The sequence below is a fragment of the Besnoitia besnoiti genome, chromosome V (genome assembly GCF_002563875.1).
Source record: "Besnoitia besnoiti strain Bb-Ger1 chromosome V, whole genome shotgun sequence".
Taxonomy (NCBI): Eukaryota; Apicomplexa; class Conoidasida; order Eucoccidiorida; family Sarcocystidae; genus Besnoitia; species Besnoitia besnoiti.
The window spans coordinates 2,096,474-2,123,464 of NC_042360.1; the positions used below are offsets into that span (position 1 = coordinate 2,096,474).

At 56.2% G+C, this 26,991-nt stretch overlaps 4 protein-coding genes across 4 annotated transcripts; 3 read left to right on the plus strand and 1 right to left on the minus strand.

The window, feature by feature from the left end:
* Window positions 1-2,476: 2,476 nt before the first annotated feature.
* On the plus strand, window positions 2,477-11,972 carry BESB_061210 (DNA-directed RNA polymerase II RPB1; the record flags this gene model as incomplete). The annotated part of the gene is made up of 12 exons (XM_029364535.1): window positions 2,477-3,463; window positions 3,707-3,800; window positions 4,079-4,250; window positions 4,749-5,088; window positions 5,523-6,242; window positions 6,710-6,975; window positions 7,361-7,997; window positions 8,236-8,511; window positions 8,768-9,274; window positions 9,604-11,032; window positions 11,270-11,428; window positions 11,851-11,972. 12 exons carry the CDS (start codon window positions 2,477-2,479, stop codon window positions 11,970-11,972), a joined length of 5,709 nt encoding a protein of 1,902 aa, XP_029219243.1.
* Window positions 11,973-14,336: 2,364 nt separating this feature from the next.
* Window positions 14,337-14,705, plus strand: BESB_061220 (putative LSU ribosomal protein L14P; the record flags this gene model as incomplete). Its single annotated transcript, XM_029364536.1, has 1 exon — window positions 14,337-14,705. One exon carries the CDS (start codon window positions 14,337-14,339, stop codon window positions 14,703-14,705), a length of 369 nt encoding a protein of 122 aa, XP_029219244.1.
* A 2,680-nt stretch (window positions 14,706-17,385) lies between these two features.
* BESB_061230 (putative 50S ribosomal protein L13) lies at window positions 17,386-20,844 on the plus strand (the record flags this gene model as incomplete). Its single annotated transcript, XM_029364537.1, has 6 exons — window positions 17,386-17,474; window positions 18,134-18,272; window positions 18,771-18,939; window positions 19,465-19,529; window positions 20,106-20,164; window positions 20,664-20,844. 6 exons carry the CDS (start codon window positions 17,386-17,388, stop codon window positions 20,842-20,844), a joined length of 702 nt encoding a protein of 233 aa, XP_029219245.1.
* Window positions 20,845-24,080: 3,236 nt separating this feature from the next.
* On the minus strand, window positions 24,081-26,684 carry BESB_061240 (uncharacterized protein; the record flags this gene model as incomplete). The annotated part of the gene is made up of 1 exon (XM_029364538.1): window positions 24,081-26,684. One exon carries the CDS (start codon window positions 26,682-26,684, stop codon window positions 24,081-24,083), a length of 2,604 nt encoding a protein of 867 aa, XP_029219246.1.
* Between the last annotated feature and the right edge of the window lie 307 nt (window positions 26,685-26,991).

Below are 26,991 nucleotides of genomic sequence, written 5' to 3' on the forward strand. Positions count from 1 at the left end.
TGGAGTAGTACAGGATCTCCAGGGAGGAGCCACGGTTTCCGCAACTGTGCTGGACTGCGAAAAAAAGCACGGTTGAGATGTTGCATTAGGGAGAGAGGCAGCAGCCAGCTCTGGCTCCTGACTGTCACCGTGGTTTCTGTAATAGCCCCATCCTCGTGTGCCTTTTCTATGTTGTATGAAGTTTTCGCTCCTTGTCGAATGTGGAGCACCAAGGCCATGTCGGAAGGGCATAATCGGCCCCTCGTTACAATCGAACTCATGCCGGACACGTCTGGCTTGCATGCCATGGCTTGTGCGCCTCTGATTAACAGCTGCTGAGCTTTCAGCGCCCAGGAGTGATCTAGACCTGTGGAATCTCTGTAAGACTTTAGCAAGCGCAAAGTGAGCAACAACACATCTGGCTGTGGAAGGGGGCAAACACCGCACAAGTAATAAGGTCACACAGAGTCTCAGAGCTCCATCTAGTCGGGGGCAGCATCGCGCTACCGTAACGACGGTTATACACTGTTCTTTTCCAGAACCTCCGAACATGACGGTCCCCATGACATGGTACTTCAAGGGAGCCTCAGAACAACGGGAATGAAACCAGCTGACAGCAAATGGGGGCTTGCGTTGGAGCAACACCGATAATGCCATAAGCTCGGCGTGAATGGCACACGAGACGACTTCACCCGGCCTGAGAATATGTTTTGGGAAGTACACCCATTGTCGCGTACCAGACAAGGCTGATGCGCGCTTGATGTCCAGCCATACGCAGACTCTCTTGGGAGATGCGGTAAGCGGCATCATCCTTCTGCACAGAGAAGTTTGCCTAACATGCAGCTGACTCTCCAATACTGCACAGCTAGCAGCCAACTGTTTCCGTATGAGCTCACCCCCGCTTTCCATGTCTTCTGAGGACATGAAATGGCTGCTCCAACGGCCGCCACAACTGCGCTAGATTGTCTATATGTCGCGCAACGCTGTGCGTCCTGCTCCGGTACACATTTCTCGCCGCCTATCATGAACAACCCTAAAAGTAGGCACAAGTGATGTGAGTCGGTGAATGTGACGAGAGTCGGATCGGCCGTCAAACGTTTCTCGGAAGGAGAGAAACCCTACATGATGCAAAACGGAGGCGGGATGTCCTGAGCGAACTGTGCGCCCAGCTCACCGGGGTTCGAGTCGCTTCGTCTCGAAATGAAAGTAATAGATGCATATATGCAGCAGAATGCGATCTTTTCAGACAACAGCCCTTCTCTGAGACTGGAACGAATTACCCATCTGCCTCACCGGTGTTGCGTGAGGGAGGACTGGTGATATGCCTGGCCCTGTCTGTTGATTCGGGATGTGAGGGCATTGGATCTTCCATCCCAGGGCGTCTCGGTGGTATCCTCAGCAAGGTACTACATGCCGTGGTTGGTTTTTGTGATCGCGTTTCACAACGGCATGTGAGCTGGCCTCCATATTGGTACTGTGCGAGTGACACGCGGAACTACGGCAGAGGAAGAGGCTGACTAATGAAATTCTGGAAGCTCCGGTCCTTAGTGACCCCTGGAGCAGAGCTGCATGCACTCGCTTGCCTTTTTTCCACTCCCCGTTCTCCCGTTGGCGCTGACCTAAGCGAAGCGAAAACCTTCGCAGACGTTCACTTGTTTCCCATCCACTAATTGCCTACCCCCGCTCTCTCATTCTTCTCAACTGGAGGGCGATGTGTTGAGTTTCCTTTTTTAAGCGAGGAGGGCACAGTGTACCGGCTGGTAAAGCGTTCAGGGGAGGAGGGGCTTTGCTCCGAGTTGAATCACGCGTCGTGAAACTGTGGTGGACGGCATTCGTCAATCTTGACGGATATCTGTTCGCGCCGTTTCTTTCCTTGTTTCTGCCGCTGCCGGAGTGCCTTTTCCAGTCTCTTTGTTGCCCGTCTCATACCTGCTCATCCCAGTGGTGTTCCTCCGCCGTCTGCATGTTTTTCTCTTTTTTCTGGGGGTCCAGGACGTTTTCCTGCGATTTCGTTCCTTTGTGTCTCCTGCGTTTTCTGCCTTTGGACACTGTAGAGAGCGTTCTCTTGTTTTCAGCTGCGATTCAGCGCTTCAGAGGACGGTGCTGATTCAAGCGGCTGTACCGAGAGCGTTACTTCCGCGGCTGCGGTCTCGTTTCCCGCTGTCTCGTGTTCCGCGTTGGAATTCCCATTTTTTTGCTTTCCTCACGCCGGGAAAGAGTTTTGGTTGCTTCAGCTTCCGGATTTGTGTGCGGGTCTCCCCGAAGTCTCGCCGTCGGTACTTTTTGCATCGGAACCGCCGACCGGTCTCTCAGTGCCCGTTTCGCGGGCTGCGCTCTGTGCCGCGGCAAGTCTGGTCTCGTATTTGGTCTAATTCGTTTTACCTGCCCGCCTTTCTCTGAGTTTTTTCTTGTGCGTGGGACGCTGGCCCCGATCTGTTTTTTTCCGCTTCTTTCCTCTGGGCTTTCTCCCCCTGTTTGAAATCCTTCGTCCGCCACGATGTCGTCGCTTTCGTCCTCGGCGGCGCTGTATTCGTCGGCGCCGCTGAAGCGCGTCGACGCGCTTCAGTTCGGCGTATTTTCCTCTGAACAGATTCGCAAGATGTCGGTCTGCGAGGTGACCACGTCTGAGTTATACGAGAACGGGATGCCGAAGCCGAACGGGCTGAACGACTTACGGCTGGGGACGCTCGACTACCGCCTGCAGTGTCGCACGTGCAACATGGACGTGAAGAACTGCCCGGGTCACTTCGGGCACCTGAACCTCGTGAAGCCGGTTTACCACTACGGGTTCCTGGGCGCGGTGCTGCGCGTCCTCCGCTGCGTGTGCTACGCGTGCGGCAAGCTGCTCGTCGACCGGCGCGACCCCAAGATTCAGCACCTCGTGAAGATTCGCTCGCCCTGCCGGCGGCTGAAGCACGTCCTCGACGCCTGCGCCGGCCGCAAGCGCTGCGAGGGGTACATGCCTCTCCCAGCGGACGGCGCCGCGCCGCCAGCCGAGGGCGGCGAGGGCGGCTGCGGCTGCGTGCAGCCCCGCTACTTCAAAGAGGGTCCCAACATCGTGGTGCTGTTCCCCGAGAGCCGCGACGAGGGCGACGAGGACGCGCCTGAAGACGTCCGCCGCATCTTCGCGGCGGAGGAGGCGTACGCCGTGCTGCGGCGCATCTCTGAGGAAGACCTCAAGACGATGGGGTTCGATCCGGAGCGCGCGCATCCCGCCTCGTTCATCCTCTCCACGCTCCCTGTCCCGCCGCTGGCTGTGCGGCCCTCCGTTCAGTACGGGAGCGCCCGCAGCGAAGACGACTTGACGCTCAAACTCGTCGACATCGTGAAAACCAACCTTTCGCTCAAGCGACAGGGCGACAGCGTGCCCAGTGCCGTCCTCCAAGAGATGGTCATGCTGCTGCAGTACCACGTGACTACGCTCTTCGACAACGACATCCCTGGCATGCCCGTGGCGACCACTCGCGGGAAAAAACCCATCAAGGTGCGTCGCGAAACATGCAGCTGCGCGGTCGCACGCACACCTCCCAGACACGCGCAGAGGAAGCGCCTCACAGGTTTTCGAAGCGCTTTTGAGCGTGGCGACAGTGCAGCAGCCGCGGCGGAACCAGGGGACGCGGCGCAACGTTCTGTCCGGCTGGTCTGTGTCTTCCAGGTGGGTTTCGCAGCTGTCTTCCAACACGCGCTCTCTCTCTTGTGTCTTTCTGTGCGTCGTGCGTGTCCGCAGTCCATTCGCACGCGACTGAAGGGCAAGGAAGGCCGCCTTCGCGGAAACCTCATGGGCAAGCGCGTAGATTTCTCCGCGCGCACCGTCATCACAGGTGAGCCTCTCTCTCACTGCATGCGCCCGGCGTTGGCGCCGCGTTCCTTCGCTGGTGCCGCCCCCCCTCGCGCCTTTCTCGCCTCCGCGCTGCTGCGGCGGTTTCCGCATAGGCTGCCACTTTGTTCTGCGCCGGCAGCCGTCTCAGGGGCCAGCGCGTCTCTCTGCGTCTCTCGGGTGGCGTTGTGCCATCCGCCCTCGCTGCTTTCTTGTCGCGCGCGGGTGATGCTTCGTCGGATGATGCCTGCCGCGCGAGCGTGGTTCCATTCGGCTTCTCAGGAGACCCCATGCTGCCGATCGACACGGTCGGCGTGCCCAAGAGCATTGCGATGACGCTGACCTACCCCGAGTTCGTCACGCCACTCAACATCAACCAGCTGCGGCAGCTGGTCAAGACTGGACCCTTCGACTGGCCCGGCGCGAAATACGTCATCCGCGACGACGGCAGTCGGTCAGTCAACATGCGCCACATGCAGTGTCGTTCCTCGGGGGTGGGGGGGGGGGGGGGGGGGTTCAGACGCCCGCGCGCGAACTCGCCAGTGGGCCAGTTGGCCTGCGCATGCGGAGACGCGTATAGGAGGCAGCGTCTGTCGATTTCCCGAGGAGGCCAGTGGTTCATCGAGGGAGACGTCGCCGTCGTTCTTCGCGACTGAGGCCACGAATCGACACCTTTGCGCGCGCCTCTCGGTCCCGTCTGAGTTTCAGAGTCCTCCTTTGCAGTCATCTCTAACAATATGTATACACCTGTACATATCTGTGTCTATTTATGTGTAGATGTAGATGCACATGCATACATTTGTGCGAGCGTACGTATCCATGCATGCAGACAGTTGTGTGACGAGTCCTTGCGGATGGATGCACCCTGGTCGCCGCAGAGAGGACTGCGTTTTTTCCCGTGAGTTCTCATCCCCCTATTCGCGTTTGATGTGTCTCGTGTCTGTTTCTACAGGTTCGATCTCCGGCACGCTAAGAAGGGCGGTGAAGTTGTCTTGGAAGTTGGGTACCGTGTCGAGAGGCACATGCGTGACGGCGACTTTGTGCTGTTTAATCGACAGCCATCGCTTCACAAAATGTCTATAATGGGTCACCAAGTCAAGATCCTTCCCTACTCGACTTTCCGCCTCAACCTGTCGGTCACGTCGCCCTACAACGCCGATTTCGATGGAGATGAAATGAACTTGCATTTGGCGCAGAGCGAAGAAACACGCGCAGAGATCAAACATCTGATGAAAGTCCCGAAACAAATCGTCTCGCCGCAGGGAAACAAACCCGTCATGGGTATCGTGCAGGTGAGCGCGGCGAACCAGAGGCCTCCACGCGGCATCGCCGCACAAAAAGTCGACGGCGGCGTCCATTACAAATTAAAAACTATATGTGAATAAAGATATATATATGCGTACGCACATACATATATATGCTTACATTCACGTGTATATATATATATATATATATATTTATCGATAATCTATATATGTGCATACGCACATGCATGCATGTGCATACATTCACGTATATATATATATATATATATAAATATACGTAGTAGAAGCATGGCGGCCTACACTGTGATGCTCGGGGTGGTCGGGGCGCTCAACCGCGACACGGCTTGTTCTCGCGTTGGCATTTGAAGCGTCCAGTTGACGGCTTTTTTTAGTGTTTTGTTTTTGGTGCACGTTTCACGTTTTGCTGTTTTGCGCTTTGTCTTTTTGTCTTTTTCGCTCAGGACTCGCTGTTGGCGGTGAGCAAGTTCACGCGCCGCGACACGTTTTTGACGAAGCCGATGGTGTTCAACTTGCTGCTGCAGATTCCGTACTGGAGCGGCGTGGTGCCGCCGCCTGCGATTTTTCATCCCGTCCCGCTGTGGACGGGGAAGCAGCTTTTTTCGCTGTTGCTGTTTTTCGACTCCGCCGGCACGGGTGGCAGTACCAAGTCGCGGATCAACATGCAGCGCGACGTCGGGGCGGGCCTTGTCGACCGGAAGAAGGAGAATCTGTTCATCAGCGAGCGCGACGAGCGCGTAGTAATCCGCCAGGGCGAGTTGCTGGCGGGTAAGATCTGCAAGAAGATCGTCGGCTCAGCGAGCGGCTCGCTGATTCACCTGCTCTGGCTCGAGGCCGGACCCGAGCGCACCAAGGACTTCCTCTCGACGCTGCAGAAGCTGACGAACTACTGGCTGCTTCACCAGGGCTTCACTGTCGGCTGCAAAGACATCATCGCGAACGAAGAGACCAACGAAAAAGTGCGCGACATCCTCGACCAAGCCAAGAAGGAAGTCGACAAACTCACGCGCCTCGCCCACCGCGGTCGCCTCGAGTCGCAACCCGGTAAAAGCCTGCGCGAGAGCTTCGAGGCCCGCGTCAACAAAGAGCTCAACAGCGCCCGCGAACGCAGTGGAAAAGTCGCCGCAGAAAGCCTCGACGAATCCAACAACATCATGGCTATGGTGAGGAAACCCCGACCTACACGCCTGCTGCAAAGTCAGCTGAGAAAAAAAAAGGAATTCGGGGGGGGAGGAGGGGGAGTGGAGAGGCCGCAGTGCGCAGGGCATGAAAGTGGAAGATCGTGAGATAGGGAGGGAGGCTCGGAGAGGCTCGAGCTTCACACAGGCGAAATAAGTCGCGGGCGGGCAAGAAAGAAGCGGAATATGGGGAGGAAACGAGCGAGAAGGCGTAGAGAGACGCTTTCACAAGTGCGACGCCTCTATCACGGACGGAAATTGTGTGTTATACCTGAGGCACACAAGAGATAATACCATGCTCCATCTACTGGGTCGGGGAGCTCTGCAAGTTGAGCGGTGGACGACGACGCGCGCGGCTTCTTGTCTTCTTGTTAAGACTCGTGGCTTCACGCGGTTGCGCATGTGGTGGTTGCGACTGAAGTTTTGCGTGGCTGCGTGTTTGGGGTCTGCAGGTGTTGGCTGGCTCGAAGGGAAGCACGATTAACATCTCGCAGATTATGGCCTGCGTCGGTCAGCAGAACGTCGAGGGCAAGCGAATTCCCTTCGGGTTCAACGAGCGCTCCCTGCCGCATTTCCACAAGTTCGACTACTCGCCGCCCAGTCGCGGCTTTGTCGAAAACAGCTACCTTTCGGGCTTGGAGCCTCACGAGCTCTTCTTCCACGCCATGGGTGGTCGCGAAGGTATTATCGACACGGCCTGCAAGACTTCAGAGACCGGGTAAGCCCAACAGGGGCAGGCGAAAAATCGTACGCCCAACTCCGTCGAAGACCGCCCTCCCAGCGCGGTCTGAGGTCATCCTGCCGCCACGTGCTTGCATGTCAATCTATCTGTCTATGTCTATCTAGATCTCTGTATCTACTGATCTATGTCTACCTTTCTATATCTACTTTTATCTATCTCTATCATGTGTACCTATCAGATCTATCTGTCTATATGTGTCTCAGTCAGTCTACCTGTCTATCTATTCATATATGTTTATCTGTCTATCTCCATGCCTACATGTACTTGCGTTTTGGTTGGCATCTGAAGACAGCTCTTTGTGCGTGGAGGCCCGCGGCGTGTCGATGTTTCTGCGCGTTTGTCTTTCTGTGGCGGGGTGTAGGTACATTCAGCGTCGTCTGATGAAGGCGATGGAGGACGTGATGGTCTACTACGACCGCACAGTGCGCAACTCGATTTGCGAGGTGCTTCAGTTTTTGTATGGAGAGGACGGCATGAGCGGCGAGTACGTGGAGGATCAGACGGTAGAGTTGATGACTCTGGACAACGAGAAGCTGAAGCGGCTCTTCCGCCACGACGTCGACCAGGAGAGCTACGGGAAGGGGTGGCTGTCGGATGACATGCGCAACGAGATTTTGACAGACTTTGAGCTGCAGCAACCGCTCGAGGAGGAGTTCGAGGCGATCCGCGAAGACAAAAACCGCCTCTGCAGGCACATCTTCAAGGACGGCGAGACCAAGCAGCACATTCCCATCAACATCTTGCGCCTGCTCGAGTTCGCCAAAGCGCAGTTCCCGGGCGGAGATCAGTTCCGCAGGCAGAACCCGATCGAAATCGCCCGGAAAGTGAACGAGCTGCTCAACGACAAACTCGTCGTCGTCAAGCAAACGACCAAGGCGGATGCAATCTCCGCAGAAGTCCAAGAGAACGCCACTATCTTCATGAAGGCTCACCTCCGCACCGTCCTCAACTCCAGACGCCTCCTCGAACGCGAGCGCGTCGGGCCTAAGGCCCTGCAGGTGAGCCGAGGGGGGTCTGACGCAAAGGCGACAGGTTTCTGAGAGAGAAAAAAGGCTTTTGTGCGGGAGAAAACGCGAAAAAAAAACGAGGAGACAGCGGCAGCTGAGACGTTTCACTGTGCTGAGACCCCACGCCCGCCGGGAGGCGAAGCGCGACGTACTTGTGGTGGTTGTTGGGTGACCTTGTCGGCTTTTGAGTTCTGCCTCTCTTGCGCGTCTGTACTTTTTTCTTCCCCAGTGGCTGCTTGGAGAAGTCGAACGCCAGTTTCACCGCGCCCTGGCGCACGCGGGCGAGTGCGTGGGCGCGATTGCGGCGCAGTCGATTGGAGAGCCGGCAACGCAGATGACGCTGAACACTTTTCACTTTGCTGGTGTCGGAAGCAAAAACGTCACGCTCGGTGTGCCGCGCCTCAAGGAGCTGATCAACGTCGCGAAGCAAGTCAAGACGCCCTCGCTGACAGTCTACCTGCAGGATGAAATCGCGATGGATCAAGAGCGAGCCAAGGACGTTCAGGTACGGAAAAGGCCCAGCAGGCGAGCAGATCAAGCGAGAAAAAAGCAAGGGAATCAGAGGAAGAAAGAAGGAAGGATAGAAGGGAAGGAAGAGGAAAGAACGAGAGGGCGATTTCAGGCAGGCCGTCTGTAGGGGCATCGTTCCTCTCGCGTGCGTTGCGTCTCGAACTATGGCTTCGACGGACAGGGGGGGCTGTGCAAGGTCTCGTCGGCGAGTGTGTCTAATTTTGATTTTCTTCCATTTTTCGTCTCTGCAGACGCACTTGGAGCACACGACGCTGGACCGCGTGACGGTGATGTCGCAAGTGATTTACGACCCCGATCCGACCGACACGATTATCCCGCAAGACAGGCAGTGGGTTCGCGACTACTACGAGTTCCCTGACGACGACGAGTTGCCGAACAATCTGGGTCGGTGGCTGCTGCGCGTGCAGATGGCGAGCAAGGTGATGATTGACAAGAAGCTCACGATGAAGGAGATTGGCGAGAAGATCTACGCTGAGTTCCCCAACGAGGAGCTGGACTGCATCTGGACCGACGACAACAGCGACGACTTGGTTTTGCGCATTCGCATCAAACACCAGCCGGGCATGGGCGAGGGCGGCGAGGAGGAGAAGGACGAAGACGACGTCTCGGAGGCAGAGGACCGCTTCCTGCAGAAACTCATGATGCAGTGCCTCGCCGGCATCACCCTCCGAGGCATCACAAACATCTCCAAGGTGTATATGCGCGAGGAGGCCAGAACTGTCTACAACGCTCAGCTCGTAAGTCCCTGTGGGGGGGGGGGGAGGGGGGTGGAGTATCATCCCCGCGTTCCTAGAATGAGCCAGGAAAAGTTTCGAAATGTTCTTCTCTTCACCGGGTGTCACGCCATCCGTGGCGTGTCAGTCGTGTATGGTGCTGCTGGCCGCGATGGAGTTTGGCTTCGTTTCAGACGCACGCGATTGCAGCCTCCGCAGCTCGGACAGGGAGCTGGTCCTATCTCTCCGAGTCGAATAGGAGTAGTGTGTGTGTGTTTCGACGTTCGCCGTCTTGTCTCAGTGGATTCGATTTCAGCTTCATGGTCGTGCGGCGCGTGGGCGGGTGTGTGCAGGGCAAGTTCGAGCGAACGAACAACTGGGTGCTTGACACGGACGGCTGCAACTTGGAAGACGTGCTTCCGATTCCGATGGTCGACAACACGCGGACGACTTCGAACGACATGACCGAGATCTTCCACGTGTTGGGCATCGAAGCAGTCCGCCGGGCGCTGCTGCGCGAGCTGCGCGCGGTTATTTCTTTCGACGGCAGCTACGTGAATTATCGACACCTGGCGATTCTCTGCGACACGATGACGCAGAAGGGCTACCTGATGAGCATCACGCGCCACGGCATCAACCGCATCGACAAAGGGCCGCTGATGAAGTGTAGCTTCGAGGAGACAGTCGAGATCCTCATGGAGGCCGCAGTCTTTGCGGAAACAGATCACCTGAAGGGCGTCACGGAGAACATCATGGTCGGGCAGCTCTGTCCGCTGGGAACGGGTTACTTTGACGTCTTGATTGACGAGGAGAAGCTGAAGGACGCCTCGCACAACCTCGATGGAGTCGGTCTCGTCGGCGGAGACTTGGACGGCTTCCTGGGCGCGTCGCCGGCGGGCGCGGCGTCTGATCCACACCTGATCACGCCGGATGGGTCCTTCACGCCTTCGCCGCACCAGCTGAACTCGGTCTTCTCGCCGATGCCCTTCTCCACGGTATACACGTCCTTCGCGACGAGCCCGACGAACCCGCTGTCTCCGACCGCGCTCGGCGGCTCCAACGCCGCGGGCGTCGACACGCAGCAGCTCGGCGGGAAGTTCTCCCCTACGCAGCAGACGCCGCGGTCGCCGACCTCGCCCATGTCGCCGCTGACCTGCTTCTCGCCCCGAGACCCGCACAGTCCGCTGTCTCCAGGCGCAGGCCCACCGGGCGGCGTCTTCTCGCCGACCTCGCCGATCCTCGGCAGCGCCCTGGAGACCTCCTCGCTGTCCTACTCACCCTCCTCGCCGCAGTCTGCGTACTTCCAGGGCGACGGCAGCTCGAGCAGCGTGGACATGGTGATATCTCCCGGCGGCGTCGACTCAGACGGCAGCCGTGTCCGCGGCGGCTCGTCGTACTCGCCGACGTCGCCGACCCTGTCGCCGTCGTATTCGCCCTCCTCGCCGCCGAGCTACTCGCCGACTTCGCCCGCGTACTCGCCCACGTCGGCCGTCATGAGCGTCACGTCGCCTGTCGACAAGGGCGGGCGCGTCATGAGTCCCTTCTCCCCGGGCAACAACCCCATGTCGCCGCACTTCTCCGCGTCCTCGCCCTCCTACTCGCCTACCTCCCCCGTCCAGCAAAGCAACCCGACGTCGCCCACGTCGCCCTATTCGCCCGCGTACTCGCCGACCTCCCCGAGATACTCGCCGACCTCCCCCATGTACTCCCCGACCTTCGCCCCCTACTCCCCGCAAAGCCCCAGCTACGGCGGCGCCCCGGGACAGGGACCTCTTTCGCCGAGTACGTGGCTCCAGGGCTTTCTCAGACAGCGTCGGACTGCCCTTGCAAAATTCTCACCTCCGCGACACGCTCAAATCAGGCGTCCCGCGGATGGCGGGGGACTAGGAATGGAAGGGGCGGAAGGGTGTAGGATGTAGGGCGTGGAATCCCCTAAACCCTAGAGCTAGCGCACGGGGTTAGAAAGGATTCCGGTCATGATCGTGAGCCTGTTCTGTTGCCTCATTGCTTCGTTTCCAGGCTTCAACGTCCAGTCTCCTCGGTATTCGCCGTCGTCTCCTGCCGCGTACTCGCCGACGTCGCCGATGCCAAATGTGAACACGTCGCCCTCGTACGATGACGCACACGCAGGAGGCGGCGGAACCTACTCCCCAACTTCGCCGATGTATGAGGCAAATGGTAAGCTCATCGAAATCGAGTCTCCCTGCCCTCGACAGTGCCGGCGCGAGGGCTCCACTGTTTTCCTTGTCGTTGGGGGCACGGTTCCTCTCTCGTCTTCGATGCATGCTCATACGCGCTGTCTGTCTACGTGGATGCTCATCTGCATCTTGCTCTCCTCATGTGTGTCTGTCCACGATCGCGCGGAGGTGTCTCTTCGCGTTCTCCGTCTGGCGCAGTCGCGCGTGGACTCGATTCTTGAACAGGCGTCGATTTTCCGGCAGGGCGGCGGTCGCAGGGCAACAGGCTTGACCTGTCTGAATACTCCACCGGTGTGTTGAGGACTCTGTCGCGAGTCACAGTTTGTCTTTCGCCGGGCGGTGCAGTTCCTCTCGGATTCACAATACGCGCTGTTCAATCGTTGGTTTGCGGTGTGTCTGCAGATCCCTTCTCGCCGGATCCGTTTGCCGCAGAGGTGGTTGACGAGGTGGGCGACGAGGCGGCGCTTGACAGCCCCACAGGCGATGGCAACCCCGTGAATGAAGGCGACGGCGCACAAGCCTAGAGAACGCGGAGGCTCTTGGCGCACGAAGCGGCTATAAGTGAAACGCGCTATGCGTATATTTGGCTTCTGCTTTGTCAAAAAAAAAAGAGAAGAGGCGCACAAAGTCGACGTGCGCTGCCAGTGCCGCGGGGGGGTGAGAGTCCCCGTTGGCGGGTGTCTGCGTGAGGCCGGCAGTGGCGAGGGAGAGTTGGACAGACGAAGTGCGCACAGGCTCTTTTTTCGCTTTCCTAGAGAACTATGGTTTTCAGTCTTCTGGTCCAGAAAACTTCTTCGTTGTGAGTGATACGAACGTCCCCCTTGAGTATTACAAAACATGCTGAGGAGTCTTTGAGCACGACAAACGCATCGCGGAGGAGAGCCCGTCCAGTTTTCTTCCACGTGTTTATATTACCATGCCTTTACTCCAAATAGATATCATGGAAACCCTAAAATTTGCATGGTCGTTTGACATTTGGCCGCGAATATACGGTCGTCGCGAGGACGCTGTGCCACCTCAGCAGACACGGGGGACCTGCAGATGCTCCCACTAACGAGATTTTCATGAATTGTCATGAGTCAGTAGTGGGCGTTGGCTGCTTGCGGACTCCGGAGAAACGAAGGAATGCTTTAGGGCGTAGAGTTGAAAGGTAGCGCAATGGAATAGCAACGTCGCTTTTTTCTTGTGGTGAACCAAGGCAAGAGGGTCCCACAACGTCTGGCGAGCCAGTTACATGCATTTCGGTGGAGCCGGCGTGATCAGCGTTTAATGAAATAGGAGCAAACATAAGTATCCAGCACACGTGCAGGGTTTTCCAAATTTACCGAGAGGACATATTGATAGCGGCTGCAGTCTTAGCTGGGACTAAAAACCTGATGAGTGGCCGCTGCACAAGATACCGGTTGTTTCCCCGAATCCCGCAAATCCCCTGAAGAAGAGTTCCTCAGCATTCAATGCGTTGAGGCAGAGGAACCGCGGCGCTCGGGACTACTTAACTCGGAAGCTGGTGTAGGTTCCGTTGTGGCATGCCGAAAATGTTGCCGTTTTTCGTTCCATAGTTGGTTTGAAGCAGCCGCCGGGACCTGCTATGCCGTGCTAGCAAGGGGGACAACTACGTCGCTTGAAGTGTGACAGATGACGCTGCCTCTAACTCATTGGAGAGCGATAGATGCAGTGACTCTCAAGTGGTTTCAAGTCAGGAAAGCTGCGACTATTCTATAATTTCTTCCTCCTACGGAGTAGCAACACCTGTCAGGGGGCTGAAGTGCGACTTTGTTGTGCGCCGCTCCTTGTGGTCAACCCCCTCTTCTATAGTGATCTCCCATGTGTCTTGCTCTTCCTCGTGGAGTCGTGTTTTTTGTCCCGTACATGCCAGAGTGTACTGAACGGACGTCGAAGTGAATGTGCGCGATGATCTTACCAAGGCCATATGAACGCTGATGACGCTGGAATTACAATATAATCATCTCTCCAATGCACTGATCCCCCGTATCAAAGACTCAGGTGACTCACCACGTGACATATTAAATGGCTCTGCGAGCAGTTTTTCCAACCTCGATTCAGTCTCCACGAGCATAAGGAGCCGATCACATGCATGCGGCGGCGGCAGGCCCCGAGCCCAGGAGTTGGCCGAATCCAGGGAACACGCACTGCCGTTCACATTAGAGTCGATCATTTACTGAAGAAAGGATCGAGGAAAATAGAGAAATAGTGGTGACAGTCTGAGGAGAGGGCGTTTCAACGCCAGTGACTCATGCAGTTGTATATTTCTCTCTGCCGCCGTGAGCATGCGCCTGCAGCCCTGCCGGTGCCAATATTCATTTTTTCTGTTTGGCTTCGTTCTGCGAGGTCGAGGACTCTTTCTGGCCCTGTGTGAGTCGTATTTTACCATCTGCTAAACAGACGAGTCGCAGTGAGGCAGAAAACCTCAAGCGCTGTTTGCAGCGCTCCGGGGGTTTTCTCCATACAACCAACCGAGTTTTCTTCAATGTTCCTTGTCCGCGGGTACTATATCAAAGCTCGTCACAGTCCAGAGTCGAGCTGATTTGCTATTTCGGATTTTCTGGACGCATCTCTTTGGCCTCCGTTTGGTGAAGGTGCTGCTCTCTAGGAACGCGTCTTTCCGTAGTACTGTCTGGTTCGTTTGCAAAGAAATTGTTCAGCCTCACTGCCGCGACGACGACAACTTCCCTTGTATTGTGTGGAGCTGTGGGGCGGTCGGTCACTCGGCCGAGGCGGCTGCTGCGACTTCGCTGTTCTCTGTTCGGGCGCGGTTTAAAGAACGCGACACCGGCGTCCTAGATTATTCCGAGGCGGTTTGCTGAAAAAGACCGTTGACCGTGTGTCTTGCCTCGCTTTTCGTATCTGTTTTTCTACGCTCGGGAAAAATGTTTTTCCTTTCCAACTTTTGTCTCGGCCTGTGGAGGCAGTCGATTGTGAGGTGCGCAGACAACACCGGCGTGATAAAAGCGTGCATCATCGGCATCCGGAATAAGTACGGGACTGGGAAAATCGGCGCGCGCATTCGCGTGTCAGTTCGAGACAAAACGCCGGAATGCACTGCCCCGAAGTTGCCGAAAGGCATCATCGTCAGACGAAGGAAGGAATCCGCTCGGAAAGACGGCAGCTACATAAAGTTCGATGAAAATGCTTTCGTCATCATCCAAAAGAACAAGGCCCGAGGCACCAAGATCAAAGGGCCGGTCCCCATGGAGATTCGCCACAACTGCAAGTCTCTCGCCCGATGGATCTTCTGAGTATAGTCAGCTGAGGAAGGACGCCGATACGCGGAACGGGCAGGAAAGATCCCGTGTATCGGTGCAACACATACACCTCATACACGCTTGTACGCTCCCATCTATCACCACGTGTCAGGCAGAGGGCGAACGGATCTGCTTACTGGAACAATGAGAAGAATCGCTAGGCAGGGTAATTCCCCGTGTCAGTGATAGAATTATGGAAGTTTCCCTGCATTAGGTCGGCGGGAGGGGGCTGGAAACTGTCAAGTCTCTGCCTGATGGCGCCGTTTCGGATGGGCGGCGTTTCGTTTGCTGAGCGCCGTTTTGTGTTTGTGTCGGCCTCGCAGCCACAGAACGGCAGAAGCCTCGCCCTACGGAGCTCTTTTGTAGGCGCTCGGCGTAATCAAGGGCCGACAGGGCTGAGCCAAAATCGTACTTCGCATATCTAGTATAACGATAGAACCTAGACGTCGCAGGCAGTCCGCGACCGCAAGCGTTTCCGGCCGTATCGACAGCTCAGCGCCTGTGTGAGTGGCCTCAGAATGTTTCTTGCCCCGCCTGCCGAGGTGCCACAGGCGTCTTTTGAAGGGCGCTGTGCGAGGATTGAGGTGGCAGAATGGCTACGCCCTTGGGGGCGCATTCGGCTTCGCGTTTTTTTGTTAAATACCACTTGTCATTTTGACAGGTTCGTTGCTTGTTTGTCCAGATGCTGGTAAGGTGCCCTCGTGGCATGTGTGTGTTCGCAGTTCAGCGGAAGCAGAGGAGAGTCTTTATGACGATCCTAGTGCCTGCCACTGGCATTTGGTATGCTTTTCTGGTCTGAACACTTTTTTCTAGGCATTGATGCATGTATCCATGTGCGAACCGCCATTGAGTGGAAGTGACCGCTTTTCGGAGAGTGTTGTGTGCGCTCGGAAGTGCTCCCGAGACATCCGCCCTTTTTCTCTGTCAGCACGCAGGCAAAACTGGGCACAGAATGTTCACGTCGGAAATACACAGCAGTGCGAGAGGCGGGTTAGCATGCAAGCGATACTTACGGTTAGACGTGCCCGAGATCTGTTGGGGTCCCTCCACCCCTTGAGAGAGCGCGAGAACTATACTCGGAAAAAGTATTCCAGAGGCCCCGGCGTGCAAGTTTCATGCGGACGGCTGTGGGTCTTTCACACGGACGTAGAGCCACACTTGGCCACTCTACCTGCCTTAGCTCAGTTCGCACATTCCTCTGCACATCATGTACGCTGAACGTTGCTTTCAGTTGACAGTGTTTGATTGTCGCGGACAAACCGACGAGGAATCGCGCACACGAGACACGCATCGTGTGGGCCGTTGTCTGACACATCGATGGGGGGCATCTGAATGCAGACCCGAGGCAAATCCCGAGAGTGCTGTCGTTCTCCGGGTGCCAAAGATATCGGCAGACGCTGAGGCCGATCTGCTGCGCACGAACGCCTTTCATACGCACTCGGGGAGGGTCAGGGTCATTCAGACAAGGGAACTCCCCTGTTCTGATAGCAGATGAGTTGATGCTGACAATTACTTCACTTCGTTGCCCCGTATAAGCAAGCCCAACACCTACAGTGTCACATCGGCGCTCCCTGGCGTCTGTGCACCACGTCTGCTCAAACTAAAAGACGTGGTATGGTACCCGCGATATTGTCACGGACTCCTTGCGCGCCCTGTCTTTGCGTCGAGGCAAAGGATCTATCTTTTGCTGCCGCCTCCGCATGCCTGCTCTCTTGACAAACAATTTGCTTCGTCTGCTGTTCGTCTACTAAGAAAGGGGTTCGTTCACAATGGGCGCGAGCATTGAAGGCCCGGCCTGCCGGGCAGGCATAACGAGAGTCCTGTTGAAAAACTAGACTGTCGCGCTCTCACCATTCGGTGCACGCGTCAGGCCTGCTACACACTGGAGAATAAAATAGAATGGCATCCCCTAGAGGATGCAGCCAAGCAGTGCTGAGAAATTGTGTTTGTGAAAGAGACTATATTTCGCTTTGACTCCAGTCGCGAGTATTGTGCATGCGACGCCTTCGGCAGAAAAAGAACGCCACTAAATACAACAGGCCGTGACAGCGCTTCTACGGGATGTCACCGGAATATAATTTACTGACTACTATACGGCATGCCTAAGCATGAAAGACCGAGGGAGCCGCTCTCCGCACTTTTGATGGCATGCATTGTGTAGAGTCGCGGTTTGATCACTGGCGGTTCCACTTCCACGCGTGCGCTGGGCATTTCGCACAGGTCTTCACCGCCAAAGAACGATCTGCAAAGGCGTACTTTCGTTTTTCTTTGAGCCCCCGGTCCTATGTGCCTTTTCTTTTTGGATCTGTCTCTGAAGTATCAGCAGAACTGGCGACCAAGCTTGGAAATGGATGCCCGTGCAGGGCTCGCGTGGTCGAGGAGAAACTCGCACATGTCGTGTCCAGTCCCTATCGCTGAATTCGCAATTGCCTTGCAGTGAAGGGCTGCGAATTCTTGATCCATTTTCACAGCTTTAATTTTGCCCCGTGTATTGTATGAGTGGTCCCGTTTCCGAACGGATCATCAGTTTGCGCCAAAATGGCCTCAGACCAGGCGCAGCCCTCAGCGAAGATGGGGCTTTTCCCTTGAGTGCTTCCCTCTCTCGTTCGCCCAAGAATGCACGAATATTTATTGTTTACGTAACCCCTTCGTTGTCTTCTTACTTCTCTCCACCATGTGGACCTCATTGCTTCGCCTTTCTCAAAGCTACCCGAAAGGGTCGTTTCATGAAGGAAATATCAATCCCTTCGCCGACGTGCAGTGGTACGCCTGGCTCGCTGGGTTATCGCGAACTGTACATACAGCGCGTGGCGTTTGTCATGTTTCCTGGTTCGCTGCCATGTGGCAGTGAAAACCTTATCCTCCATTTCAGTTGTTGTTATTGCCGAAATGGCAAAAGATCTGCCGAAGTGAATGCTCATAAGCAGAGCTCTGTGCCCCGCTGGCGAGAGTGCGGTTGTTTAAGCAAATTTTGCGCTGCCTGGATAACCCAGGCGCGTGGCGCCGCCTGCTGTGAAACACTGGGGTGTCCTTGCATGCACGGGTGGTGTCTTTCCATGTCATACTGCAAAACGGCTCGTTCTCTGTTCCTTCATACCGCCAGTCCGCACCTACTTTGCGCATGCTGCGCTACATGGCATGCCATGAATGAGAACGAGAGGCCGAGGGGGCTCACAACTGGAGTTGTTGTGTGGTTGCGCATTTCTGCATCAATCGGTTTCGTATCTTTGTGCCTCTGGCGCCCTCTGAAGCGTCGTCCTCCTCGCGCCATGTCACAATCTGCATCTGTGTTGTTGGTTCTGCTGGCGCCAGTGGCGATATGCTAAGAGGCAGGCTTTTTTTCTTTTGTGCGGATGTGTTTCGGAGGCGATACTGCTTTAAGGTGGGTGCTGTTCCCTTCTCTCTGCCCAATTCGCTTGCAGGATAAGTCGACCGTTCATGAAACGTAACATGCCCAGGGATCACCACCCTCTCGCCAAGCAACACACAAGTTTGAAGGCCCTGACGATGCTGGATGAAGAGAGCGGCAACCACTGGCATGTGCTGGATGGCAAGGGAAGAGTGAGATATTCCGCAGACATTGTCGTTTCGCATTCGACCTAGTGCATGCGGAGATCCGGGATGGAAGTATGGCATTTTTCTCTGTACCTCGTCAAACGCAGATCTACCGCTGAGTGCCTGCCAGTTTGCTTGTTCACCAATTTTTCTTCGGCTTTTTATTTTCCCTGAGACGGCTCACGCAACATGGCACTGATGGAAGGTCCGGGACGTGTCTGGTATGTGCCAACATGTACCGATACGATGCAGCACGTCATGTGTATATACACTTTCACCCTTTCGTGTGCATGCGTTTCCTGTGTGGGATGCACCTCTTTCTCCTTTGTCTTGTACCTTCCCTTTTATGCGTGTCCGTTGATTTATTTCATCGCACTTGTCCCGGACCGCCCTCAGGCCTGGGCGGCCGCGCGGCGCCGCTGCATGCGTGGGTTTCCTTTATTTGATTCTGCTCGACTGTAACTCATGTCTCTGTCCGCTGGCCTTGCTGTGCCTCGCCTACAGAGTGTCGGTGGCCTGGCCGCGCAGGTCGTTCGGCTACTGCAGGGCAAGCACCGCGTCGACTTTACGCCGCGAACTGCCGCGGGAGACAGCGTGATTGTCGTGAACGCCGTCCACCTTAAGATGGCGGGCCACACGTGGGACACGAAAGTTTACAAATTCGACCGAAAAAGTACGGGAGTGCCTTGTTGAGGGTTGGACGTCGATTCGGGCGCTCAACCGCTGCGCCGCGAGCCGCGCCCCCGTCCCGCCGCTGGATGCGGAGGCCGGCGAAAACGACCTAACGCCAGCGTTCCACGGAGCTCCGTCGCGCGGAAAGTGAAGCGGTCTCCTTGCCAGGGCGAAGTGAATTCGTTTTTGGCACGGGCAATCGCTCTTGTAGGGATGCATGCAACGCAGTGCGCACTTCAGGAGAAGGCGAGGGGCCCCGCTTCCACGCTGCACAGCCGAAGCACCGGTCGTCGCCCTCTCGTCCACGGAGACTCGGACTGCCCTGCCACTTTATAGATGTGCTAGGCGTGCGTTTTACCGGCCTCGTTCGTAGTTGCATTCTTTGTGTCTCGTCTCGCGCCCGCAGCGCGCGAGGTATGGTACACACGAAGGGGTTTGTTCCGCCACGTGTCCACGGCGGTTCACGATTCGGCGACAGCATGCTCCACGGTGTGTGTTTTTCGATTCGTGTGTTGTCTGTTTCCAGCGCATCCGGGCGGCCCGAAGGTCATCACAGCTAAGACGATCATGGCTAGAAATCCCGCGATGATTGTAAGGATTACTACGCTTGTTCATGGCGCGAAGTTCACCTAGAGAGCCGCACAGAACCACACAACCAATTTGTTTGCTCGAGGATTGGTTTCACTTCCGACGTGTGAAAGAGTTTCCAAGCGTGACGGCTGGAGGCTACGCAGACAATTCTGGCCTCTGCGCCTATTCTGCTTCAGGGTTCTGGTTCCATGCAGCGCCGCGCGTTGCATGTAGAGCATGCCCAGTCACCCAGTCACGAGTTGAGTCTTGGCAGTTGAGCGTCGCTCTCACATTCTTACCTTTAGGGAGGTCAACATCTGTGTTTCCTCGATTCAAGACGAGGATGTCTGACCTTGTGTATCGGTGCTGGTCGCTGCTGGAGCAAGGCAACAACCGCGTTACAGGGACGGTTTATGATACGCAATGTGGATGTACGCTACGGGGCCGTTGGGCTAATCTGGAGCCCGCTCCCCTGCCTGGAAATGTCCACCTTGAGACAGTCTGCTGTGCAGGGAGTGAGAGGCTTCCAAGACTCTGCAGAGGATGACGCTACTCGACGTAGCTTGAGACCCGTCTGCTCTGTCTGTGGATGTGCAGCTTAACATGGCGGTCAAGCGCATGCTTCCCCCGAATCGTGTCAGGCCTGTCATGTACAGGTGAGGTCGTCTTTGGCATCTTGTAACGCCGTGGCATATCTGGTGTTTCTTCCTAGATCGTTGCGAGACAAAACGTGTAGTTCCCTGAGGTTTCATTTCTTTCTTTTGCATGTGCTCCCTCCAGCTGATTCTCTCATGCGGCCTAGCTCTTGGGGCTCGCCGTAAATGACCGCGCGCGACTCATTTGCCACGGCGTGTTTCCTCTCCAGTTGCGTCGCCTACCCTGAGCTTCGCCGATTTTTCCATTTCCGTGAGCCGCGTCGCTTGTCACCTGGTTGATGTTGTCTTCTGGTGGCGTCCATTTTTTCGCGCGTTTTGGTGGGTTTTTCCCCGTCTTCGCAGCCTGGCAATCCTCCGCTGCTGTGTCCATTTCTCCACAGTCGTCGAGTATATCGGTTTCGCTCGTCATGAGATATACTCCTGACCTGTTCCGGCCTCTCTCAACATGGCTGTCAGGTTGTCCTCTCACGTTTTTCTGTGGGCGTTCTGTTTTTTTCAGGAAATTGTTCGTCTACGCGGGTGCGCTGCATCCTCACTGGCAAGTTCCTCAAGTCGTCGTTCCAGCGAAACCTCCAGCTGAGGTTCCGTTCTCGCCTTTCTCCGTCGATACCGCAGACCCTGCGCTAGCGGCTGCCCGCATAGCAGCTGTCGGGGGATCCGCAAAAGCAGCGGGAGACTAAATTCGGTCTTTGTTGGAAGAACCTAATTTACGAGCGCACGCTGAGCCCCACAGACAGTGTCAGCGCCTATAGTTTCCTTCTGGCCTCCCGTCGTCTGGGCCTGCGGCGTGTGTTTCGCTTTGCATTCTGCCGCGGCGGGGCAGAAGGCTGGGGCAACTGATTGCTCGAGAGAATCGTTGCGTGTTCAGTTTTCCCACGCCCAAATGGTGGCAAGACCCCGCTGTACCTGAGAGACGTTTCCGGCCTGTTGGTCCGATTCGTTGCTCCGTTATTTCTTTATGGCGGTTCCATGAGGTTTGGAGGGAAGATAGTGGTAGTGGAGATTGTGTGGTTCTTTGCGTCTGCTTTCAAAGGCGTTCCCCTTGTCGTGCACTATCTTGACGCGTTCGCCTCTCGTCCGCAAGCGCCCCTTGGTTCACCACGTTGCTGATCAGCTTCTTTCCTGCTTCGTTCTATAGCGGTTCAGCCACCGTGTAACGCATGTTTCAAGTGCCTAGCGGCTGCCTCCAAGAACTCGTAGATGCCACCATGATTGCGTGTTATAGAGTCTTTCCACGAAAGCTTATTTGTGACAGGCGGGTTGCTGGGGTGGATCGTCATTAGTGCCCAATTTCGAGATCAACGGAGATAACTCTGTTGTTATCTAATCTACACACAAGTCTCTTCGTTGGTGTCAACGTCGCTTTACGCGGAGCCTCGCGCACATCCGCTTGCCGACGTGCCAAACAAGCATGCCTACGTTCAGGCAAGCAGTCGTCCCGCAAAGCTCATCCACTGACACTCAGGCGTCGTGCTGGCCTGTCTGGCCCATACGAAAAAAAAAAACTGGAGGTGAGCAGCTGTTTGACGTCATTCGCCAGAGCCCCGCAGCAGATACAGTGGTATTTGCTTGCTATAGACTGAGGTGCACACCGCTCAGCTGTCCAGAGTATTGTCCATGAGAGTGCCCGCCACGCTGACGAAATTTTCCATCCACCTTACACTGGCTTGTGCACATCTGGACATGGTCCCCTACGTGAAGAGAACACCATTGCGCACACAGTGGTGCAGCAGTTGAGTTCTCCATCCGGCTGGAATGCCCTGCGCAGCCTGATCCCGTCTAGTAGAGTTCGCATCCTTTATTTCTGACTCTTCGGACTCGTTGCATTGCGCCTTGACCACTAACTAGGTATCTAGCACGCTTCCGACACCGCTCATCCACCTAAGCCAGCACTATGTCGTTCACTAGGCTTGCTGAAATTCTCTGCTGTCTCCTCTCCTCAAAGCAATCTGCACCGCGCGTTGGTTGGCCTATAGGGGTGAAGCACATCTTCATACACGCTCGCAAATAACACTTGTCATGTGCGCAGGAAGGTGCGAGACAGGGGAGGGAAAAAAGGATCCAGTTCCCACTTTATTCCGCGTGGCACACGTATTGCGCTGGTGCTGCCCGTGCATATACTGCAAATCGTCGAGTACGTCCAAGCCGAAAGGGGGCCACGCAAGTGAAAAAGAGAAGCCCAGTTCCGGCCGCATACTCAGTGACAAAGGACCTCGTCAAAGACGAAATCAGAGACACGAGGGTCCACGATCGCTCAACGTTGCCATGAAGAAACGCATCGTACACTAGTTTACTTGAACCAAACTAAACGCGCGCAGGAGGGAGAGGTTCCCCGGAAACCTCCGGAAAAACGAGACAAGACGTACGAATTTTGTTGCAAGCGTCAGGAACCTCTCTTCGTCATACGTTAATTCTGCGGAACGCCACAAGAGAACGTAAGACTCTCACGGCAGAATTAACACGTGCCGACTGGTGAAGATCAGTGATGGTGTTCGTCAGGGATACCGCAACCCGTCTACACCGGCAGACCGAAGTTTCGCTGCGAGCGTGATTCTCCAGTTGAGCGCAGGCGTCTCGCGCATTCTGCTGTTGCCTATCTGAGGACGGAACGCACCCCTTCTGGTTTAATCCATGTTGTTCAATTGATGTTGAACAGCTGATGATGGAGAAGAGGCATTCTATCTTATAAGGCTTATCAGGATGTGGAGATGAAAGCATATTCTCTGGTCTCGGAGACCGCATCTGCCGTTGATCTTACTACACCTGAACTCCCAGGGTACGACAAGACCATACTTCGTTGCGAACCGACTCACCCCTCGTGGTTCATATTCACCACCTCGCCAACTATACTTTCATAGATCGTTACAAAGACGAACAAAGTGTCCGTCTATCGCCACTTCCAGCAGGTAACTGCTAATGAAGCCCCCCCGGGTTCCCCCTCTCCGTCTACTCCCCATGGGAAAATGGAGAGTGATGATGCACAGACCGACCTACGGACGTCATACAAGGACGATCTGTTCGTCCTTTTCAACCGCACGGCCACTGGTTCCTGCATGTTTGCCGGACACCGAAAAATGAGGATTGCGAACATGCAGACACACACCCATTCCACAGCAAAATCGGGGATTCGCCTGATGCCGTGACAGGCACTCACGTTGTTCTCGTGAAGCTCGCCTGTGATATAGGGCACCAAACATTTCTCTTTGACCTGTCAACGACACCACACTAAAAAGCCTTCCAGGTTGCACCGTTTATCCTAGGTGTTCACCTGGTGATTCCTTCCATAAAGTCCTGCCGTCCTGAGGATCCCGAAAATACGAAAAAGAGGGGAAATTGATTATAGATTCCTCATATCCAGTAGCCGAACCGAAGTGGCTGACGACTTGCTTCCAGCGGATGCCGCTGATACCAACTTTGTTCGGCGGCAGTTGTCCACCATATCTTCGCTGTCGCCGTGGTCTGGCTCCTCTGTGTCCCGCGAGAAAATGTTACATCGCTCGTTGCTGCGCAGTCATGCTCTCGCACGGAGGCGCCACGACTGTAGAATTGTCCTTGAATTCTTTGGCAGCTTCCCGGTCGGCCCCACCAAAAACATTCGTCCCAAACTGTCAGATCACGTTCGAGCGTCTCAGAAATCGATTGTCTACGTATGTGCATCCACGTCCTACGCGCGCATGCGACTGCAGGCGAAAATGTGCGGGAATGAACCGAGGCAGAGAGGTGCGTGTGCATCGAAAGCGCCTGTCTCTGTGCACACCTTCTGTCTGTGTCGCTAGTTTCGGTTTCGCCGACGAAGCCACCGGGTCATTCGAGCGGCGGCGGGGCCTCCCGGCTGAACACGTATTAGCTGCCCGGGAGGTAGCGATGCCATTTCCATCTTTTCGCTTGCCTACCGGTTCTTTTCTTGGCGATTTACTTAGTGGCTTTCCCCACCTCCCCCACTGGCCGCAGGACCGCGGTCGTCAGCGAATGAGGCCGGGACCGGTAAGCCCTGTCTTTGAAACCCAGCCCGGAGTTCACCTACATCTGCCCCTAGCAGAACCGCTCCGAGGGTAAGACAGAGAATACCCCACACCGTGGCGTCTCCTCTGGCAGCTGCGTCGATGACGGGGCGCCCAAGTATCCTGGCGAGCCTCCACTCCAAGACGCGAGCAGTGGGAAAGGGCTCGATACCCCAACCAAACCATCGTTCAGAGTGAAAACGCCCCGTAGTGACGCCCGCGGTTTCCAGCAACGTCTTTGTCTCCAAGGGCGAGGGCCACTCGGGACGACCTGGAGCTCCACCGCGAAGAAGACTCCTCAACAGGGCCCGACGTTCTTCTGCGCTGTGTAGCTGTGCCTCCAGGGAGGCAGCCGGGGGCTCTGAGGAAGCTGCAAGCAATCTGCTGTTTCCGCTGCGTGAGCTCCGAGGAAGAGTTGGAGCCGTAGAGAGAGGGCTAGAAGCCGAAATGCTCGCTGAGGAAAGGGGGGAAATGAGATACTGCGGCGCACCTGATCGGATCCTCGCGTCTGCATTAATGTGCATACTACCTGAAAGTGCCTCGCCACCCGACCGACTAGCTTTTGACGCGAAGCACGAATCAAACAACGAGGAAGCGTGCGATGGTTGAGGAGAAATCGACGGCGCACACGACTGCAACACGGCCTCAACAGGCACGGAATGAGGGGAAGATGAGGAGGCCGTCAGCTCCGGCCGAGAGTTCGCGGTGCTCTGAGGAGAGGCGCGAACAAGCGTATCGCTCCGGTCACCTTGCTGTGCCGTCGCGCTCGAGGACGACGTCCGCGGAGGGAAAACAGAGGCACACGAAGGTTCCGTACCGGCGTCACCCTGCGGTCGTCCGCCAGACACCGCACGCGGTGCAGTCCGCGCTCCTTCTGGATCTTCCACTTGCCTTTTAGTATCCTCTCCCGGAGCGGATGACGAACTGACGCCTGCCTCTGTCTTTACAAGAGGGGTCATTGTCTCAGTTCGGGGCGGCGTCCCTCCTCCTGTTTTCTCCTCTCCTGGTGTCACTGGACCGACATAACGTGTCTGCCGGTTCCCCAACAGCGCAGGCGCTGCTGGAACTACCGTCGCCGAAGCATCGATACGGAAAACATTTGCCGCTCTTTCTGTTATCCCCCCTGGTGGAGAACTGTTGTCGCCAGTTCCTGACGAGGATTTTATGCTGCCAGCCGGCGACCGCGTATCTGCGCCATCAACAGAACAGTACGATCTGCCTGGCGCAGTGCTCTGCGAAACCGAGTCTGGGAGCGAGAGAGAGGAAGGATGCCCTGGAGCTGCAGCACGTGCAACGTAGCAGCTCGCAAGCGCTACGGAAAATTCAGATTGACGTGGCACAGCTTCGATTCCTCGCGGCTCGCTCGTTCCTGCTCGCCTCCGCTCTTCTGACGATGACGACGGGAGAGATAGCAGAGGAACAGACTGAGGCGCGACGGATGGCGGGGACCGAGACAGCATCGATGGTAAAGTCGACGAAGATAGTTGCTTAAGCCACGATGGAAGCACTACACTGCTCGAGGATACCGAAAGGGAGGGGGAGACACGTGGGGCGAAAGCCTCGTCCGGGACGGTAGCTGAAGCCGATGACGGCAAGTTCGGACAACTTGACGATGACGACGACAGTGCGCCCGAGGCTAAAGAGCCAGATCGCACCGCGCCAGCGGCAGCAGATGAGTCCCCTCCCTGCGCCGCTTGAGACCCGGGCTTTCTCGAGGCATCGGGGCCGGCAGGGGATGGCGATGAAGCATGCAATGTGGAGGAAGTACCACCAACCACCATACACGCGGCGGGTGACGTCCGGTGCGACGTAATGGTAGTTGGTTGGTGTCGTGATGAATTAGAGGAATCAGCTTCATCAGCAGCTGCTTGGTTAATTGTGCGGTACGCTAATCCTCCGCTTGCTTGCCGCCTCTCTACGGTTGTGTCTTTCTCCGGAGAGGATGAGAGCATCACGCGACCGGCGCTGGGAGACGGGATCGAAGCACTACGAGGGCGTTCAGAGTCTCTTCCGCGATGTGCGTCCTGCGTGCCTCCGTTACCGGACTCGGCACGATCAACGGAAGAGGCCCTCCGCCTCTGTTGGTGGCAGGTCTGAGCGAGCTGCATGCGAATTCCCCTTTCGTCGCCCCTGACACTTGGCACACGTGTAACGCCTTCGCTCTCTCGTGTGCCCCCCCCTTCTTTCGACTCTCCTACTGCTCCACTATTTCGTCGTTCTCTCTGGATAGTAGCCGGCGTCGCAGGAGGGGGGCGTGTTTTGTCATATCCTCTTTTCGGTCCCATGATGCGCTGTACATATATGGCGGCGTCGTCGATGGCGCTCCCCGGTGCCCCAAGGGTGTTGTCGGTCGGGATAGGCAAGCCAGAACATGATACTGTTGCCATATCGGTATTCAAAAGAAGGGACGTAGAATCAGACAAAGTCGCCTTTTTCGACGGCGGGCCACCATCGCTGTTGAGTACCCTCCCATCCTCCGGGCGTTTCCGAAGACGAGACTTGGGCGCACACGCTGCCATCCGGGACGCGGCGGTCTCTGCTGCTGGACGGCGTGGGCGGCGAGACGTCGGCACCAAGCGGGGAAGGCCTGCCGTTGCTGGACGTGAGCCCGTCAGGCAACGATGCCGGGCAACGCGGTGCCTGTATCAGTGACGACGGGTCTCGCGACCGGCAAGGAGGACACATGCGGACAGAGCGTACCCCCGACGGTAGATAAGGAGAGACGAAATGCTTCAGTTGCGTCGCAGCGGGTACAGCTGAGCGGGCAATAACAAAACCAGGCACCGACGCGGGCAGCTTGGACACAGACACATTGACCCTCACACT